The sequence below is a fragment of the Miniopterus schreibersii genome (genome assembly GCF_964146895.1).
Source record: "Miniopterus schreibersii genome assembly, chromosome: 2".
Taxonomy (NCBI): Eukaryota; Metazoa; Chordata; class Mammalia; order Chiroptera; family Miniopteridae; genus Miniopterus; species Miniopterus schreibersii.
In genome coordinates, this window is record NC_138102.1 from 88,992,619 (window position 1) to 89,015,244 (window position 22,626).

The 22,626-nt window shown below is 35.3% G+C and overlaps 1 protein-coding gene across 1 annotated transcript in view; it reads right to left on the reverse strand.

The window, feature by feature from the left end:
• The window catches only part of TRPC4 (transient receptor potential cation channel subfamily C member 4), a 342,201-nt gene that overhangs the window by 47,863 nt on the left and 271,712 nt on the right, over positions 1–22,626 (reverse strand). Inside the window, exon 5 of the mRNA XM_081128497.1 lies at positions 8,269–8,408. Coding sequence (XP_080984623.1) covers positions 8,269–8,408 — 140 coding nt within the window. The remainder of the gene's footprint in view (positions 1–8,268; positions 8,409–22,626) is intronic.

Consider the following 22,626-nt stretch of genomic DNA (forward strand, 5'->3'; position numbering starts at 1 on the left):
CACATATTAGAAATTAAAAGATTAACTTGAATTTAATATTTTTGCCTATATTTTCTAAAAAATATTCACAAAATCTATATTCATTTTTTTATGTTTGTATGTTTGTATTCAGCCATTTGTGATGCCTCTTCTCAGTATGCTTTGCAGGTTTCTCTTTCTCACTTCCCCTTTAAATGTTGAGTTTACTTTGCAAGCCTCCCCTCCCCTCCCCTCCCCTCCCCTCCCCTCCCTTCCCCTCCCCTCCTTCTCTCTTCTCTTCTCTTCTCTTCTCTTCTCTTCTCTTCTCTTCTCTTCTCTTCTCTTCTCTTCTCTTCTCTTCTCTTCTCTTCTCTTCTCTTCTCTTCTCTTCTCTTCTCTTTTCTCTTCTCTTCTCTCTTTCTCTTCTCTTCTCATTCAGTCAACGCTCCCTGGATGTTTTCTATAATTTCAACTGTCAGTTATGTGCTGATGACTCTCAGTTTCACATCTCCAGCCCAGACTCCTCACCTACATTCATATTTTATATTTTAATGTCTTGTTGACTTTTCCACTTGGGCATCTCATAGGCATCTCAAGCTCAGAGGCCAGTATTGGAACTCATCATCTTTTCATCCTCAAATTCTTTCTCCATTTTTGCTTTCTGATTTTAGTGAACGGCAGAAAATTACCCAAGGCAGGAGTTGAGGTTTATCCTTGAGTCTTCCTTTCCAAATTCCCAGCCTCTAAACCTGTATCTTATGTATGTTGCTTATTCCTCTTCATTAGTATCCTCACTGTCTTAAAAAGATTTTCTATTTCCCATAGAAATTATTATTATAGCTCTTAATTGCTCTCCCTGATTTGAACATTATCTCTACAGTCATCTATTTTCTCTAAAATCATCTGTTAAAAGGGCAAATGAGATCATCTCACATATTGCTTAATGTTCTTCAGTGACTCTGCATTATCCTCAAGATGAAATTCCAATTTCCCAAAATGTCACATAAAGACTGTGGAACCTGAGTCCTGTCTTCCTCTTAAGATTGACCTGCCTGTTCCCAGTTAGACACCTAATGCTGTGATTCAAACATTTATCACTGGTAATTTCCCAAATTACCCTCACATTCTCACCAAAATGCTTTTCTATTATTACAGGGCCCTTTGTCTAGAATGGATTTAAATTCTAATTATTTTCATTTTTCAACTGTTATTCATTCATCAAATATATGTACTCTGTATCAGACACTATCTTCAGGGTTCATCATCTTTATCAAACAATATACAGTTCATGCCACATGGGTTTATGATATACTGAAGAAGACAGATATCAGATAAGTAACTCTAATTTTTCCTTTGATAGGTACTCTTTGACTGCAGATGACTGGACACTAGTATTCTGCTGACCAGAGCTAGTCCACTCTATGCTGTAGAATAACCTTGACAGTGTGAAATCAAGAGCTACCCGAAACACCCATAGCCTATCTAGGACCATCAATTCCTGCTTTCTTCTTTCTCTCAAGTATTTGCTTTCTAGTTTAATCCTGACATGGTCTTGTTTTGCCCTAAGCCTTTATTTCTATTCAGATTCTTTAAAAGACCTGTCCCTTTGCAGACCTGTAAAGATTATTCACCCTTAGATTATTTGTCAGTTTTCCACGCAGGGAGCTTTGTCTAGCAATGTCATGTGCCGGACTTATATGGTAGAATTTCAAAAACATTTGAGGGAGAAAATCATAAGACATATTCAAAAGCAAGGTTTGTGAAAATCTGAGGATCTTAATATAACTGGAAAATTGAAGGGAAAACAGTGAGATTAATCTGAGAGGAAGTTGGAGCAAGGACATGAAGACTTTAACAGAAGTGTTAAGAGAGGAAGATATATTGAATCATAACGTTGGGGCATAAATTCCTTGAATACAGGAAAATATATGTTAGATCATCTTATCTTTTAAATTTTATTTTATCTTTGTTGTTGAAAATATGACAGATGTCCCCTCTCTACCCCCATTGATCCCCTCCACCCTGCATCCACCCTACCCTCAGGCCTTCCCCAGACCAATTCTTTGATTAATCTCTTCCAATCCATCCCCCATCCCCACCTTCCCTCTGAGATCCCTCAGTGTTCCATGCATCTATGCCTCTTGATCCGTTTTGTTCATCAATTTATTTTGTTTATTACAATACACATGTAAGTGAGGTCATGTGGTACTTGTCTGTCCCTGACTGGCTTATTTCACTTAGCATAATACTCTCCAGTTCCTTTCATGCTGTCCCAAAGGATAAAAGGCCCATCTTCTTTACAACTGCATAGTATTTCATGGCGTAAATGTACCACAACTTTTTATCCACTCATCTACTTATGTGAACCTGGACAGTGTCCAGATCTTAGCTATTATAAACTGTGTTGTTATGAACACAGGGGTGCATAAGTTCTTTCTCATTGTGGTTTTGGGTTTCTTAGGATATATTCCTAGAAGTGGGATCACTGCATCAAATGGCAAGAAAATTTGTAATTTTTTGAGGATATTACAACTGCTCTCCACAGTGGCTATACCAGTCTGCATTCCCACCAGCAGTGTACTAGGGTTCCCTTTTCTCCACACCCTCACTATCTCTTGTTTGTTGATTTGTTGATGGTAGCCATTCTGACAAGTGTGAACTGATATCTCATTGTGGTTTTAATTTGCATCTCTCTGATGCAAATATTTTTTTCATAAGTGTCTTGGCCATCTGCATGTCCTCTTTGGAGAAGTGTTTATTTAGGACCTTTGCCCATTTTTTAATTGGATTTTTTTCTTCCTTTTGTTAAGTTGTACGAGTTCCTTATATATTTTGGATATTAACCCTTGTCAGATGTGTCATTGACAAATATGGTCTCCCATAAAGTGGGCTCCCTTTTTGTTTTGTTCATGGTTTCTTTTGCTGTGCAGAAGCTTTTTATTTTGATGCAGTCCCGTTTGTTTATTTTCTCCTTTGTTTCTCTTGCCCTAGGAAACGTACTGGCAAAATTTTGCTAAGAGAGATGTTAGGTTTTAATGCTTATGCTTTCTTCTAGGATTTTTATGGTTTCACATCTTACAATTAAGTATTTTGTCCATTTTGAGTTTATTTTTGTGCATGTTGTACGTTGGTGGTCTAGTTTCATTTTTTTGCAGGTGCCTGTCCAATTTTCCCAACACCATTTATTGAAAGGACTGTCTTTACTCCATTGTATGTTCCTGCCTCCTTTGTCAAAAATTAAGTGACCATACTGGCTTGGGTTGATTTCTCTGTTCTCTGTTCTGTTCCACTAATCTATGTCTGTTCTTGTGCCAGTACCAGGCTGTTTTGATTACAGGTGCTTTGTAGTATAACTTGATATCTGGTATTGTGATCCATCCAACTTTGTTTTACTTTCTCAAGATTGTTGTGGCTATTCAGGGTCTTTTTTGGTTCCAAATGAATTTTTAAGATATTTGTTCTAGATCTGTGAAATATGCTGTTGGTATTTTAATCAGGATTGCATTGAATTTATAGATTGCTTTGGGCAGTATGGGCATTTTAATGATGTTAATTCTTCCAATCCATGAACATGGTATATTCTTCCACTCATTTATATCTTCCTATATTTCTTTTCTCAATGTCCTGTAGTTTTCCAAGTACAGGTTTTTTACATCTTTGGTTAAGTTTATTCCTAAGTATCTTATTTTTTAAGTTGCAATGGTAAATGGGATTGTTTTTTTAGTTTCTCTTTCTGAGAGTTCATTATTGGTGTCTGAAAATGCTATTGATATCTGGGTGTTAATTTTGTTTCCTTCTACCTTGCTGAATTCATTTATTAAATCTAGTAGTTTTTTGGTGGAGTCTTCAGGATTTTCTATGTACAATATCATGTCATCTGCAAATAATGACAGTTTTATTTCCTCCTTTCCAGTATGGATGCCTTTTATGTTTTCTTCTTGTCTAATTGCTGTGGCTAGAATTTCCAATCTATGTTGAATAAGAATGGTGAAAGTGGACATTGTTGTCTTGTTCCTGTTCTTAGGGGAAATGGTTGTAGTGTTTGCCCACTGAGTATGATGCTGGCTGTAGGTTCATCATATGTGGCCTTTATTATGTTGAGGTATGATCCCTCCATTCCCACTTTGCTGAGAATTTTTATCAAAAATCGGTTTTGGAATTTATCAAATGCTTTTTCTGCATCTATTGATATGATTATGTGATTTATGTCTTCTAATTTGTTTATGTGACGTATCACATTTATTGATTTGTAAATATTGTATCAGCCTTTCTTTCCTGAAATAAATCCCACTTGGTCATGCTGTATGATCTTTTTTAATATATTGCTGGATCTGATTTACTAATATTTTGTTGAGGATTTTAGCATCTATGTTCATCAGAGATTCTCTTTCTTTGTAGTGTCTTTATCTGGTTTTGGAATTAGGCTAATGCTGGTCTCATAAAAAGAGCTTGGAACTCTTCCTTCCTCTTGAATTTTTGTAATAGTTTCAGGAGGGTAGGTTCTTGTTTTAATTATTGGTAAAACTCCCCTGTGAATCCATCCAGGCCAAGGCTTTTGTGTGCTGGGAGCCCTTTGATTACTGCTTCAATTTCATCAGCAGTTATTGGCCTATTTAGGCTTTCTGACTCTTCCTGATTGAGTTTTGAAAGATTATATTTTCCTAGGAATTTGTCCATTTCATCCAGGTTGTCCAGTTCGGTGGGGTAGAGTTTTCATAGTATTTTCTTATAATCCTTTGTGTTTCTGTTGGGTCAGCTGTTATTTCGCCTCTTTCAATTATCATTTTGTTTATTTGAGTCCTCTCTCTTTGTTTCTTGATGAGTCTGGCTAAAGCTTCATCAATTTTGTTTATCTTTTCAAAGAACCAGTTCTTGGTTTTATTGATCTTTTGTATTGTTTTTTTAGACTCTATGTCATTTATTTCTTCTCTGATCTTTATTATTTCCTTCCTTTTACTTAATCTAGGCTTTTCTTGTTCTCTTTCTAAGTTTGTAAATTGCAGGATTAGAGAGTCTATTAGATTTTCTTGCCCGGACAGGTGTGGCTCAGCGGTTGAGCATTGACCTAGGATATAGGCGATCAGGGTTCGATTCCTGGTCAGGGCACATGCCCAGTTGTGGGCTTGATCAATGACTCTCTCATCATTGATGTTTCTATCTCTCTCTCTCCCTCTCCTTTCCTCTCTCTGGAATCAATAAAGATATATTTATTTTTTTTAAAAAAAGGATTTCCTTGTTTTTTGGGGTAGGCTTTTAGTGTTAAGAACTTCCCTCTCAAGACTGCTTTCATTGTGTCCCATAAATTTGGAGTTGTTATATGTTCATTTTCATTTGTTCCCAGGAAGTTTTTTCTTTCTTTCTTGATATCTTTGGTAACCCATTCATTGTTTAAAAACATGCTATTTAACTTTCATGTGTTTGAATTTTTTTAGTGTTTTTATTGTAGTCGATTTCTAATTTCATGCGATTATGGTCCTAGAAGATGCTTGATATGATTTCAATCTTCTTGAATTTGTAGAGACATGTTTTATGTCCTAACATGTGGTCTATCTTTGAGAAGGTCCTGTGTGCACCTGAGAAGGATGTATATTCTTCAGCTTTGGGGTGGAATGTTCTGTAAATGTCAATTAAATCTATCTGATCTAGTGTGTCATTTATGATCACTGTTTCCTTGTTGATTTTTTGTCTGGAAGACCTATCCGGTGAAGTCAAGGGGGTGTTAAAGTCCCCGAGTATGACTGTATTGCTGTTTATCTCTTCCTTAAAGTCCTCTAGAAGTTTTTTTAATAAATTTAGGTGCTTCTATATTGGGTGCATATATGTTTATCTTGCTGGATTGATCCCTTTAGTATTATGTAATGACCTTTCTTGTCTCTTGTTATGGTCATCATTTTGAAGTCTATTTTGTCAGATATGAGTATTGCTACCCCAACTTTTTTTTTCATTTCTATTTGCATGGAAAAAATTTTTTTCCATTGCTTCATTCTCATCCTGTGTGAGTCTTTTTTTCTGAGGTTGGTCTCTTGTAGACAGCATATATTTGGGTCATGTTTCCTTATCTATTCAACCACCCTATATTTTTTATTGGGGCATTTAGTCATTTACATTTTGGTTATTATTGATACTTATTTATTATATTAATTCTTTGTACCTATGTTTCTCTCTCTGTCTATTTCTACTTCTAATTACAGCAGTTCCTTTAACATTTCGTGTAATGCTGTTTTGGTGGTGATAAACTCCTTTTGCCTTTTTTTTTTGTCTGGGAAGCTCCTTATTTTACCATCTATCTTGAATGATAATGTTGCTGGATAGAATAGTCTTGGTTTCAGATTCTTGTTTTGCATTACCTTGAATACTTCATGCCATTCCCTTCTGGCCTGTAGAGTTTCTGATGAGAAGTCAGCGGACAGCATTATGGGGCACCTTTGTAGGTAACAGATTATTTTTCTCTAGCTGCCTTTAAAATTCTTTGTCGTGAATTCTTGGCATTTTAATTATGATGTGTCTGGGCATGAGCCTCTTTGTTCTTTTCTTGCTTGAGACTCTGTGCCTCCTAAACTTTTGTGACTTTTACCTTGACCAGGTTAGGGGAGTTTTCTGCAATTATTTCTTCAAACAGGTTCTCTAACCCTTGCTTACTTTAGACCTCCTCTGGAGCTATCAACAATCCTCAGCTTGAGGTCTCCTCTTCTGGGGCAGGGTGCATTTGGACAGGAAGAAGATGCACACCAAAGTCTGCTTTTCCAAGGCTTGGGTCCAGAAGCAGATCAAGCAAAGACTCAAAGCACTTTGAGGTCTGCCTCTGCCTGCAAGCTGTTTAATCTGATTCTCTTAATCAGCCTCAGGCTGTAGAAGCTCCACACGGTTGAGCTGCTGGTTGTTATTAGTCTCTTAACAAGCCTCAGGCTGTAGAAATGCCTCTGGGTAGGACAAGAGGCTTCTGGCAGGGTGGGGCAACTGCTTTCCCCTTCAGGCAAAACCTGAAAATTGTCTGTCTGAGAAATGTGTCCTCTGCAGTCTGGGGGAATGACTAGGCACAGGAATCCATGTGGATGCCCTTTGATCTCAGTTTCCAAGCCCACAACCCAGGATTCTCCCCACACAGCTCCAGTCCACTCCACCCTCCCTTTGCCAGAGCCCAAGGAAAGTGGTTGCACACAAAAATTTGTGTGTTGGCTCTTTAAGAGGGTTTCCACAGTGGTGCATTTATACAATGTAATACTGTGCAGCTGTAAAAACAGGATGTCTTACCTTTTGTGACTGAATGGATGGACCTGGAGAGTATAATGCTGAGTGAAATAAGCCAGTCAGAGAAAGACAAATAGCACATAATCACACCTATAAGTGGAATCTAATGAACATAATAAACTGATAAAATAGGTCCAGAGACATGGAGGCATGGAACAGACTGACATATCTCAGAGGAGAGGGCGAAGATGGGAAGAATTTAACTGAATGACTCATATACATATATGCATAATCAATGAACATACACAGTAGTGTGGTGAAGGCCTGGGGTTGGGCAGGGGACTGGGAGGAGGTGGTAAAGGGTGGGGGAAATTGGGGGAATTTTTAATACTGTGAACAATAAATTAAAATTTTAAAAACAAAGAGAGAGAAAAAGAGGGAAAAAGAAATGCAAGAAAGAGAAGGTGATAATATTATGGCTGGAAAAACATCCCCCAAAGTACAAAATAATCCCAATTGTTATTGTAGAACAAAACTGTTGAACATAAATTATGTAATTTGGGATAATATTGCTGTAGTACAGATTTCGGGGAGGGGTAATGGGTGTGTGAGATTTCAGGCACTGTCATGTTGAATAGGATGAGGTAAAAAAAATTATATTCTGTCCTAATAATATCAAACTATATTAGTTTAAAGTGAAATAATAATTTTAGTGCTTTGAAAGAGTAATATTTTGATCTGTCTATGTAATTTCATCAGTTAGTTATAATTGATAAAAATAAATTTGGGGGGCCCAATCTTAAAGTATTTGAGGTAGAATTTCATTTGAAATTGAAAGAATTAGAAACAAGAGAAATTATTTTGAATAATTTTGAGGCATCTTTCAATTTAGATACAAGAAAATTGGCTGACAACTTCTAATTGTTCATTAAACTTTTTCTATGATTATAAATTATGTATTATCTATGTATTTTATACCTATCTATCAACAAGGTAATGACCTGGTGAATATCACATATAGATAAATAATACTCTAACAATATTAATAAAATCGATAACATTTGAAAGTATATCAATATTTATCAGAATTCATGCATTACCAACAACATAAACAATAGTTACCTTTACAAATGCAACAATTTTCAAGGAGATTGTTGCTAAATATAAGGAGTTCATCACAAAATCCATTAGATTCCACCAATCATGGATATAATCTTGAAGTCCACCATCCCACATTTGTTTTATTTCTCCCCATATAAAACCTGCAATTATAGAAAGGGTTATTGTCAGTGTAATTTTCAATCAAATTACTAAAAACAGATTTACAATTTAAGAATTATAGACTCTTGGAGCTATGAGACCATATAGTTATACTAGATGCAGTATCTATTACTAGAGGTAATAACATTGAGTCCCAGACAGATTTTAGAAATTTCAGGACTCTCAACTAATTGTAGAGAATGTTATTAGAGCAGCTTCACTTTCTTTTACATAGTATTTGAAAAATTCATAAGAATGTGGAATTTTTAAATCAAACTGTAATTTCTCTTTAATTATATATTTTTTTCATGGAAAATAGCATAACATTTATTTGTAAACAAATACTTTAAGACATTCTTCATCCCAAGTAAAAAACAGTGTATCTAGTAAAAATATCTGGCTTAATACCATTAAACAGAGCACTTTGTTGTGCTTTTGTAAGCAATTAGCACCTCTAAGATCTGACATCAGGTGTAGACCAAAGGCAATTATAATATTCATAGTACTTCATTAAATATTTATCAATAACATTAAAGGTACAACCAGAAAAAATAAAAACCCTTTTTATTTATTACGGTCATATTTTTAATAGAAAATGTTTTGTGTTGGATTTTTCTTTTTAATTCTAGGAAGTAAAATATCACTGTATATCATTATTCTATTTTCATCATCTTATTAAGATTTTATAATTCTGCTTTTAGAGCATAATTATGAGGAGGATATATCAAAGTATCTAGAATCAGGAAATATTAAAAGAATAAATATGATTTTATAAGTACATTAATACAAGCAAACAATAAGATTCTTTTAAGAAAAATGATAGCCTGGAAAGTCAAATGTGTAGCACAGATCTTTACATCTTTTCAACACTAAAAGCAAGTAAAAGCCACATTAACTATAAAATCATGACTTTTCATGAACCCATTAAAGAGATGAGACACCAAGGAGCCTATACTTGAAGGAAAAGCAGGTTTCACCAAAGAGAGCTACAATGTGAGCATTAGGTCACCTGTGGCAGAGTGCAGGGATAAGAGATGTTGGCATTATACAAAGGAGTAAGAAGGTTTCAGAAAGATGTGAATGTGAGCTCTCATGGTAGGACAGAACTCCTGGGACACAGACACAAGGGGAATTTGCACCCACGTGCATGATCTTTTCCATAGATTCCACCCACTACTCAAGAGGCTGATTCCAGGGGAAGGGCATAAAGCCCTACCCAGGCTCCTGACCCCTAAGGAACAAAACATTTTAACCCTATTGGAAAAGCAGGAAACAGTTCTAGGTCTAGAGTTTACACAAATATTATTAAAGATTCCTACCAAAGGGGGAAGGTCAAGAAACCCACTTCTGCACATGGCCAGCAAAGATTTACTGTCATGAGAAGAAAGGTGTGGATCATTGAGAAACTCAATTCCCCAATGACCAGGCATAGGCTTACCTAAGTCTAACCCTAGACTGGGACAACAGAAAATCTTCGCTCCCTCCCCTCCCCCCATCACCAGGCCGATACCAGGTAACATCCAGAAGCTGACAACCACTGGAGGAGTGACAAGAGCATGGATAGAGACACCTCCACCCCTGAGGAATAGGTGCACCACAGTAGCCAAAAGCTGTGGGTGGAACTGGAATTCTAATATCATTCTTCCCCATTTGTCTTAGTCATTTCAGACTGCTATAACAAAGTATCATTGAATGGGTGGTCTTATAAAGCAGAAATTTATTTATCATAGTTCTGGAGGCTGCAAGTCTAAGATCAGGGTATCAACCTGGCCCAGCTGGTGAGAGCCCTCTTCAATGTTGCAGACCACTGACTCTTCTTTGTGTCTTCACATAGCAGAAAAAGAGTGAGCCAGCTCTCTGACCTCTTCTTATAAGAGCACAAATCCTATTCATGAGGGCTCCACTCTCATAACCTAATTGCCTCCCAAAGGCCCTACCTCCAAATACATGCACATTGGAAGTCAGGATTTCAACATATGAATTTGAGGGGGACACAGACTTACAGTCCATAACATCACCCTAGGCAGAAGTATATGGTGTATTGAAACTGTAGCAATAAGGAAACCCAAACCCAGCTCACCTCAGCTCCTGACTATATTGCCTCAATTCCTAATGTTCTAGCAGAAGATGTGTTTCTATTTTCATAAAGTACATAAATGCTAATTACTTCTATCTAGTCTTCTGCACAGGTAGACTCAATACACTCAAAACACAAACACACATATACAGCATGATCCATAATGTCCACACTGTTTTTAAAAAAATAAGAAAAAGTACTGAAGGCATCAGGGTGGGATGGCATGGAAATAAAAGTCACACTGCACACAAAGGAATGATATAAGACTGATATAAAACTTGTCTGAAACTATGTAAGACAGAGTGACATCACTAAAGTGCTAAAAGAAAAATGCCAACCCAGAATTCTATACACAGAATGAATAGTGCTAATAAGTGAAGGTGAACAAAAGATACTTTTTAGACAATGAAAAACTCAGAGTTTATTGCCATATGACCCATGCTACGAGAAATGCTAAGTGGATATTTTTTGGGCAAAAGGTATATGATAATAAACAGAAACCTGAGTTTAAAAAAAAAAATCAGACTCTATATCCAGATATGGCTAAAGTAAAAATAAATCTAAAGATATTTTTAAAAACTTTGAATTGTTCTAACATGTAATCCACTGCCTAAAGAAAAACTAGTAGAAATTTATTATGGTTTATAACACTTGTGGCATATGTAAAATTAAACTGTATAACAACATTAGCACTGAAGATGAGAAAGCAAAATTTATAACATACTATCAGAAGGTTCTTATATTACATGCAAAACAAAATAATATTATTTGAATTTAGACTGTGATCAATTAAAATTTCAAAATCCTAGGAAATTCTCTTTAAATATTTTAAATGTATTAATAAAGAGCAATAAATGTAAATAAACATGGAGTTATAAAAAATACTCAATCCATAAGCAGGCAGAAAAAGAAATATTTAATACAACAAATAACAGATAGAGCAAATAAGAAAAATGATAGTAATGGAGTAGATTTTAAATCCACCTTCATCAACAATTACATTTAATGAAATATATGTTCTAAAACAATTATTAAAAGACAGATAGCAGTACAAGATAAAAATCCAAATCACAACTATATCAAGGGGCTATATCAATGAATGGATATATATCAGAAGAAATGTTAGTAGGTATGTAAAGGGATACAATGTAAGGATAAAAAGGTCAACTCACTGAGAAGACAGAACAATACTAAATATGTATACAACTAACCAAATAATCTTATAATGCAAGATACCATAATTATCAGAACCAAAATAAAAAATGAAGGTACAGTTACAGTTAGAAACTTTATTTATTATCTCTGTAACCAATGAAAACAGTAGGCAGAAATTTAGTAAGGATATGAAAGTCCTGAATAACACTATATAACAACCTGACAACAGCAGAATAAACATATTTTTTTGACTACGTGGGGAACATTTACAATGATAAGCTATGTTATGGACTATGAAACAAACCTCAAATACTTATACAGGTTGAAATCATACAACATAATAAACAACAAATCAATAAGGAAATGTATCTGGAAAATGCCCAAGTAGTTTGCAAGTAAACAATGAACTTCTAGTAACTCTTGGTCAAAGAGAAATTGGTGGAGGTGGAAGAGGGCATAGAGTAGATAAATGGTGATAGTAAAAATTAAAAAAATAAATTAAAAAGAAAATATTTTGAATTCATTGAAAATAAAATTACAATAAAAACCTGTGATGCAGCCAACGTCATACTTAGAGTGAAATTTATAGGTCTAAATGCTTTATAAAAAAGAATAAATGTCTCAAATTAGTGTCCTCAGCTTTAACTATGATGCTATAAAAAAAAGAAGTATTTAAGCCCAAAGCAAGCAGAAGAAAGAAAATAAAAATGATAGTAGCAGTAATCAATGAATTTTAAAATATAGAACTTGAGAAAAAAATCAATGAAAACTGAATATAGATATTTGAAATAATAAAACGTGATAAAACTCTAGCTAGAATGATGGTCAAGAAACAGAGAAGATATACATAATCAATATCAGAAATGAAAGAAAGGCCATCAATACAGATTATACAGATTTTATAAATATAACAAGTAAATAAAATGAAAAACTTGGTACTCATAAATTTCACAAATTCAATGAATTGGACATTTTCCCTGAAAGAGACAAACTTCTAAAGTGATTCAAGACAACACAGAGTAACCTGAATTGTCCTATATTTATTTAAGAAAGTGAACTTATTGTTAAAAATCTTCTAACAAAGTTTTAGGTACAGTTGTTTCCTGATGAATTCTACCATATATTTAAGGAAGAAATAATACAAGTTTGAATCAAACACAAAAATATGACGGAAAGTAACATTTAAGAAGCAAGTATTATTATGATAAAATTCAGACAAAAATAACACAAAGAAAACTGAAGTACACACTCATAAACCTTATGAATATGCACAAGAAATGCTCAAAAGTATTAGTACATTAAATACAGTAATACATACATTAATAATAAATCATGACCAAGTCATGAATGCAAGGTGGTTTCAACATTTAAGAATCAATCTCCCTTAAAAACAGGAGCAATCCAGGATTGACTGCTTTCACCACTCTTATTCAACATAGTACTGGAAGTCCTTGCCACAGCCATCAGACAGGAAGAAAACATAAAAGGTATCCAAGTTGGAATGGAGGATGTAAAACTATCATTATTTGCAGATGACATGATATTGTATAAAGAAAACCCAAACACTCCACCAAAGTACTACTATATTTGATCAATAAATTCATCAAGATACCTGGATACAAAATTAACACCCAGAAATCAGTGGCATTTTTATACACCAATAATGAACTCTCAGAAAGAGAAACTTAAAAAAAAAATACCATTTACCACTGAAACTAAAAAAATAAGATACGTAGGAATAAATTTAACCAAGGATGTAAAAGACCTGTACCTGGAAAACTACAGGACACTGAAAAAAGAAGTAGAGGAAGATATAAACAAGTGGAAGGATATACAATGTTCATGGATTGGAAGAATTAATATTATTAAAATGTCCATACTACCCAAAGCAATCTATAGATTCAATACAATTCAAACACTAACATCATATTTAACAGAGCTAGAACAAATATTTCAAAAATTTATTTGGGACCAAAACAGACCCCGAAGAGCTGCAGCAATCCTGAGAAAGAAGAACAGAGTTGGAGGGATCACTTTACCAGATGTCAAACTATACTACAAAGCCATTGTAATCAAAACATCCTGGTATAGGTACAACAGACATACAGATCAATGGAACAGAACAAATACCCCAGAAATAGACCCATGCCATTATGGCCCATTAATATTTGACAAAACAGGCAAGAGCATACAATAGAGTAAAGACAGTTTCTTCAATAAATGGTGTTGGGAAAATTGGACAGGTACATGCAAAAAAAATGAAACTAGATCAGCAACTTACTCCATACACAAGAATAAATTCAAAATGGATAAAAAACTTAAATGTAAGTCATGAAACCATAAAAATCCTGGAAGGAAACATAGTCAGCAAAGTTATAGACATCTCACATAGTGGAATTTTCACCAATACATCTCCTAGGGCAAGAGAAACAAAAGAAAAAATAAACAAATGGGACTACATCAAACTAAAAAGCTTCTGCACAGGAAAAGAAATCAGCCTCAAAATACAAAGGAACATGACTATATGGGAGAACATATTTGTCAAGGATGCATCTGATAAGAGGCTAACTTCCAAAGTGTACAACGAACTCATATAACTCAACAAGAGGAAGACAATCCAATTAAAAAATGGGCAAAGGACATGAATAGACACTTCTTCGAAGAAGACATACAGATGGCCAAGAGACATATGAAAAAATACTCAAGGTCACAAATCATGAGAGATGCAAATTAAAACCACAATGAGGTATCACCAACTTACTCCATACACAACAATAAATTTAAAATGGATAAAACCTGTCAGAATGGCTACCATCAACAAATCAACAAATGACATGCTTTGGCGAGGATGTGGAGAAAGGAGAACCCTGTACACTGCTGGTGGGAATGCAGATGGGTGCAGTCACTATGGAAAAAAATATGGAGGTTCCTCAAAAAATTAAAACTGGAGCTATCTTTTGACTCAGTGATATCACTTCTAGGAATATACCCCAAGAATACTGAAACACTAATCAGAAAGAATATATGTACCCTATGTTCACAGCAGCACAATTTACAATAGCTAAGATCTGGAAACAGCCCAAGTGCCCCACATAAAAGAATGGATAAAAAAGCTGTGGACATTTACACCATAGAATACTTTGCAGCTATTAAGAAGAAGGATCCCATACCCTTTGGGAGAGTATGAATGGACCCAGAGAATATTATGCTAAGCAAAATAAGTCAGGCAGAGAAAGACAAACATCACATGATCTCACTTATACGTGGAATGTAAAGAACTTAAACTGATGAATAAAGTAGATTCAATAACATGGAAGGATGAATCAGAGTGATGAATATCAGACGGAAGGTGGGAGTGCATGGTGGGTGGGTGGGGAGAGATTATCCAAAGAATTTATATGCATATATGTGTAACCTATGGACACAGACAATAGTGAGGTGAAGGTCTGGGAAGGGGTGTTGATGTGGGGTGGAAAGGGCCAGTGGGGAAAAAAGGAGACATTTGTAATATTTTGAACAATGAAAAACAAAGAATGAAAAAAGAAATTAGCTATAAAAAAAATCACCAAAAAAAAAAAAAAAAGGAATCAATCAATATATTATCAGCAGATTATTGAAAAAATGAAAAGAGCCTGACCAGTGTGGTTCAGCAGTTGAGCACCATCCTATGATCCAGGAGATCAAGGTTTGAGTCCCGGTTAGGGCTCATGCCCAGTTATGGGCTTGATCCCCAGCAGGGGTTGTGCAGCAGGCAGCCAATCAATGACTCTCTCTTATCATTGATGTTTCAATCTTTCCCTCTCCCTTCCTCTCTCTGAAATCAATAAAAATGTATTAAAAAAAAGAAAAATGAAAGATCTTCACAGTAAATGCAGAAAATGCATTTGATAAAATTTAACATGTATTCATGATAAAAATTTTAAGACAAGCATAAATTAAAGAGAAATTTCTTGATTTGATAACAAACATCTATTGAAATCTACAACTACCATCATATGTATTCTCTAAATAAATTAATACTTTAATAATATTAATAAATAATTTAGGGTTTGCAATTAATAATTGGGTATGGCTGTGTTACAGTGAAACTATAACTGTCATAGGGCCAGATTTGGACTCTAGGCCATAGTTTGCCAATCCCTGTATCTTGATTTTGGTGATACAGGACTCTTAAGTGTTTATCAACATTTCAGATATTAAAAAAATGGTACTACAACTTAATTTGAAGGCAGCAAAATTTATGAGATTGATGTTGATGGATGAATGGAAATAGGGATAGTTTAAGAATAGAGAAAAATACTAATTGTGATATTCTGGTGACAGGTAAAATATGCATTAATGTACATGTCTTTTGCATTTCCTGTAGATTTGAAAATTTTCACAGTCATACTTTGGAATAAATAAAAGATTATTAGACATGACGGTCTATCATTAATTGTTGGAAAGTAACAATGGCTATTTAATGTTTTTAATAAAGTTTTATTTATTCATTTTAGGTTACATTTAAATGAATAGCACAAATAAAGACTGATTCAGTTGAATGATTATTGTCTATATTTTAAAGTCTGCTGTAGGCCCCTCCTTTATTTTACATTTGGTGTTTACATTCTAGCTTCCCCTTTGAGGTTTCATTCATAAATAAATCCCTTTTGAGAGTTTACATAAGATTGGGGGACTTATAATGGCCACCACCTCCATTTTGAAGAAATGACTATATCAGAACTGAATAAAATATGATGCATGCACTGCATTGTAGAGCTTGTGTGAATTTTAGAATTTATTTATCCACAAAAAAATGCTCAGTGCTTCTATGGTACTTTTTATTATTGAGTCTGGGTACAGTCTCAGGATACAGAATGCAAGCACAATGTAGAAAAGAAAACTAAGGCACAAAGAGGCAGCGTAACTAATATTATGCTATTGGTAAATGGAGAAACTAGGACTGAAGCTCAGTCTCCTTAATGTAGTGCTCTTATACAACATTTTCTAATTTTTGAGATTTCACAATATATTTTATTCATTTTGTTTTGCTTGAATCTTTGCTAGTTCCCAGAGATTAGAAGATGTGCGCATGCAATCATTGATTGAACAAATGGATTTCAAACTAACTTTCCTCAGAATATATAGTAATAAGAATTGGACTGTCAGGTCTACATATAGAACTATACAAGGACTACCCTTCTACCACAATGATATAAATAGGCAGATATTGCTGCTTCCTATTTATCAAAATTTTACTAAAATAAACCACCATAATGGCTGCCATGAAAGATTAAAAATGACTTTGTAGCTGAGGACACAGACTTGCTTTGGTCTGCCTCAGAAAGCAGAAGTTGGATTTTTGGTATGAAAATCATAGAAAGGAACCTTTTTGCTCAATATGAGGAAGGCAATCCAAATTGTTCCAAACTGGAATGTATCACCCTGTGGAATCAGGATTCCAGTCCAGAGCCTGTAATATCTTCCATCAGTTATACTCCATAGAAATTCTAGGAATAAGTGGAAACCTGGCCTGGCTGATCTGTAAAGGACATTCCAACTCTGACTCTGTTATTTTGTTGTTTTCAAATTTGCATGTATCTTAAAATGAAATATATTTCCAATACCTACTAACCAACCAGAGTTATGAAGCTTATGATAAGGCAACATTTTAACCTATGTCTCCTTAACATCTGAACAGACTCTGTTCTTATTAAATGGGTTCAAGGAGATGTCACATTTAATATCTGAATAGACTCTGTTCTTATTAGATGGGTTCAAGGAGATGTCACATTTAACATCTCCGATTTCTGTTGGAAGTCTGGACTAGAAGACCTGTGAAGTTTCCTAGGGAGAGTAACAACAAAAACTCACAATCTGGATATATAACACTTCCTTTGGAGTTGAGAGAGGAGACTTTAAATCTGACTTTCCTGGCAGCATAAAGATAATTTACTTCTGACCTTTGTAAGGCACAATTCTGTGGGAAAAAGAGATCCTGATCTAATTGAGAACTCACACCATTTTTTTAAAACTTTGAGCTGTACATAATACTGTAGATTAGTGATAATCAGCTAATGGAGTTTGGAATCTTTTGTTTTTAAAACACCAGATTAATCACTGCTTGTGGCTCTAGTCACCTCATACCTGTTTGAGGACTATTGATTTCTATTTGTTATAAGCACGTTACTGAAATACCAAGTGCCCTTTATTCTGGCAACATTCACTGAAATTTTTGAAGAAACAAGGCTTTAGAAAAACTAGAGGGTGGCATTAACTCACTGAAAAATGCATTCAAATAATAAACTGTTCATGGTAACTAAAAAGGCTGAAGAGAACAAAGCTGGAGGGAGCCTCTGTCACAAACTGTTCTGTTCCCACAATGGGAACATTTCAAAATTGCTCTCTGCTGTTTATAAAAGTATGACATGGTTTCTCAGAGTTGTCTAATTACAAGCATTGATGTCAAAGCTGTGGGGACCAACAAAGGAAAGATCACAGTGCAAATGAGTCAGAGAACTTCCTTTTAAAAACATATCTGGATGCCTGGAAGTTTTTACAATATTTTTTTCCAGCTTTCCCATAAGAGTTTTCATCAGGGCTATTTGAGTGTTCTGTTATATTCTGTCATATGAAACTGGCTGTGAGGATGAAATGAAGTAGGCAGACCTGAGATGTCACATTTAACATCTCAGATTTCACATAAGAAATGTGTAATACTGCAACAAGACCTCTTGACTTGTCCTTTTTTGATGTCAGTAGTAACACAAAGATGTCAGTACTTGCCCAAACAAAGGGCAAGGCACCTTTTCACCTTTGGCAACCTCCAAGGGACTGTTATGGCAACCTAAAAGCTAGCGGAGGGATCTAACCATGGGAGTTTCTTAACAGAACACCGAGTTCCATGCTGCAGTTCCAAATCAGTGAAGAGAAAAAGAACAGAAATAATTCCTCCTTGCTGACGTTTGTTTGTTTGTTTCAAATTGGGGAACAAAAAAGTAGTCTTTAGTCAAATTTCTGCTTCTGTTCAAAGAGAAATCTAAATAGTTATTATATGCAGTAAAGACACACATTGTGCTGGACCATAAGAGGCACTAAGTTAAGGAACACCTCCCACTGTCTCAATGTTATACTTAAAATTCAAACGAAGATAAAGAGCCCCAAGTATCCACTTTCTAAAGAGCTTACAGAAAGAGGCATGAGGACCATATCTGTTACCAGCTACCTACCACTCTAACCCTATGGTTTATACAGAAAAAAAGACTGGGAAGAGGTGACAAGAGAGCCTTGATCTAAGAGGACATACCAGAAAAAAAGATGAGGCTGATTACTCACCAGCACTACCACCTCCCTAAGTTAAGGGAGGGAGACGCCAAGAAAACCCTCCATAAAAACTGAAGATTTCCACAAGGAGAAACTTGCATTTCAATCCCCAGTTGGGCATCTGCTCAAGCAATTGTCTACCCCTCCTTGGGTCTATTTCATCAGAGAAAACAGAAAAACAGAAAAACAGTGGGGCTTGGCAGTAGGGCAGCTGGCAGCAACCTAACCTCTTGCCATTCAATGTGGCAAGGTTTTGTAATTTGTTGTGGAGTGAGTGTATATCACAGGGAGATGCTGAGCTTGAGTCATCTTGTCTTTCCATTTTTGCTAGGATCACAGGACCCCCAAAGGGGGCCAACAGCTATTTACAAGAGTTGAGGAACCAGATGTCATGCAGAGCTGATTCAGAAAACTGTGCAGTGTAGAAACACACAGGGCCCTCTAAAGAACACCCATACAGTGATTAGGAGAGTCAATATGTCAAGACCTATCATACAGGCTACTCAGCCTTAGTCAGAGATGCAGCAACCAACAAATAATGCAGATGTTTAATTTTTCCTGTCATCCCTCTCCCCAGTAGCCAAGGAAAGGTGAGAACACGAAGAGTCTGTGTTCCTCTTTCCATTCTTGTGTTTGGATTGAGGATGAACAAAAGATGGATAATTGCAAGTCCTTCAAGCCAGGCATCAGGGCTTTTGGGGGAAAACGGAGAGCTGTAAACTGATTATGAGATTCAAGTTTTAAACTGATCAGGGACTAGTTCTTAATAACTCAAAATTTCAAAAATTGATGATATCTTCTAGACATATAATTAAGAGACAGGGAAAGGATATTTGGTACAGGGCGGTTAGGGAGAGGGATTGGAAGTAAAACCATTTCGTGTTTAAGATTGTAGTTGAGACTCCATAACAAAGCCTTTACATGAATATAAAATCTGGTTTCCAGAATTGTTTCTCAATCTAATGTTTAAAGATCTCTGGAAATTAGGAATCATTCAACAGAGAAGAAAATTCAAATTCTAAATTTTCTACAAAAATACACGATGATTATGATTTTATTCAGCCTACACCACCTCAAGAAACATAAATAGTTAAATATGCTTAGTTTGACATCTATAAGCCCTTAAATTGCTATGGTTTTGACATCATCATATTAACACTTAGAGAAAATAAGTAGGAATATACAATTAAGGAAGTATGTATTTTCAAAGTGAGAAAGGATGCCATGATAGTTTTGGATTAAGATGTAGAATGTAGAACTCTAGAATTCTGGGTCATCTGATAGCTTATGACCAAAATATAGTAACTTAAAAATCAATTAAGTTTTTATCAATGCAGTAAAATACTTTTTAATAGAATTTATGTTTAAAAGTTTCCATGAAAACTAAGGCATAAGATGTTTATATAGATAAGAAAACAATGAATGCATATTCCTCCAAATCTTTGCTCAAGTCACTTTTCAATGAGTGGTAGTAGTTACACAATATATATATTTTAAAGAGTGAATATTAATGACTATTAATGTTTTCACTATGAAAATTCCAATTTTTCACCAAGTGCAAACCTCTGACTATTTTTAAAACAATTATATACAAAGAAAATATATTTATCTCTACATAATTCTGAGGACACACCTATACATACATATACCAATGAAAATTTTAAAAAAATTAATGATATTCTTGGAAGGAAGGCAATTTAACTTTAAGTCTTAGTAAATGATCATGAAAACCAAAAAGGAAATATCTAAAGGAATTTATTCTTTCTTTCTTGAAATAGATTGCTTTTTTCAGTGTTAGGGAGCCACATATGCATGTGTTTTAGATTGGAGACAGGGGTGGTGGCTGAGATGGTGATGGAGCTAGTGGTGATATGATGGTGATGGTAGTGATAAATTTGGTATATTAGTATACATGATATTCAATAGCAAATTATATCAACTGTGCATCTTAAAGAGTGTTACATCCTTAATGAATTGTAAACAAGGCCCATTCAAATTCAACCTAGGTAAAAATCAAAGTTGGTAAAGAGGCAGAGAAAATAGGAACTAAAGTTTTGTTTGAAGACTTAAGTTCCTGGGCTATTTTTGCTTCCTTGAATTTTACTTCTCACATTTCTAGGGCAGTATATATAGGGGATGAAGGCTCTACTTCTGCAGTTACACTGATTGGAGTTTGAATCTAATATCTACCATTTGTTAACTCTTTGATCCTGGGCAAGTGATCTCATTTGTCTAAGTCTTTTTCTTCTCTGTAAAATGAGATAGTAGCACCATTTTTAATAGTTAAATGAAATGGAGTTACTGTGAAGTTCAAATGAGACCATACATTTCAATCACTCAGCACAGTGCCTAACTTCTTAGTTTCTATGATTATTACTTTTATCACTACTACTACAACTACTACTGTTATTCTTTTTCTTTGTTTTTTAATAATCCTCCCCTGAGGATATTTTCTCCATTGTTTTTCAGAGCGAGTGGAAGGGAGAGAGAGAGACACACAGAGAGAAAGAGAGAAAGAGAGAGAGGGAGGGAGAGAGAGAAACATCTATGTGAGAGAGACACATCGGTTGACTGCCTCCTGCATGTGCCCTGACTGGAGCCGGGAACTGAGTCTGCAACTGAAGCCCTTGACCGGAATCAAACCTGAGACCCTTCAGTCCTCAGGCCCACGTTCCAACCACTGAGCCAAACTGGCTAGGACCTACTATTGTTATTCTTAACTAATAAAAACCACTTTAAATTTCCCTCCCTTCCTTTACTTAGACCCTTCCTCATTTTGTATCTACTCTTCTTTTCCTACCTTTTCCCCTTCCCTTGAACCATCTGAACCCGTTGCCAAACAGTCTCTCAAAGCCTGTAGATTTGACTTGCAGTGTATCAGATTTGTATTGCATTGTCCTGACATAAAAGACTTAATTTCCTCTCCAATAAAAAAGTCATTTTATCAGCAATAGAATATGCAAAATCAACAATTTATATCTATATAAATACTTTGTTTGATATTTTAACTTCTTAATCTTGATAAATCTGTAAAAGTGACTTTAAAAATGTTTTTACCAACAGGAAAACAGGAAAATGAGGTACATATGTCATACTGTAATAATTATCTGATTTTTAAAATTAAAATATCCCTTTAAATTAATAAAAGGATGTTCTACAGCTACATTTGAGTGTCTTCAGCTAGCTAGATGAGGTAGTTAGAGCACTTTGCCAAATGAGAGAGTAGGGACAAACTATTTCTTATTTCTTATAACTGCAAGAATATCTTTTGGGGATGTTTGAGAAGATAGATAATTCAGGAGTAAGGCTGAAAGTATGTGTTAGATGGGCCAGGTACAGAAACCCAGGTACAGAAACTCACCAGGGCAGGAAGCCCCAGATGCCTAGAAATGGGAAAACAGAACTTTGTCCCCAGGGTAATCTATTGCTGGTCATGCAGTTTAGACCCCCTGAGCATTCCTCTCTAAAGATAACTTCTAGGCCTCAGTTGTATTTCAGCTCCAGGCACAGATAAGCAGCAAAACCAGAAAACTGGCTGACTCAAGACCAGGCACAGAGACTAATGGCCCCCTGCCCTGGCATCAACCCATCAATGGAGACCAGGACCCTTAAAGAGAATACCTGGAAAGATGATGAATACTCTATTGAGACACTCCTCTGAGACCTCTCATATGAAAGGAAGAGAT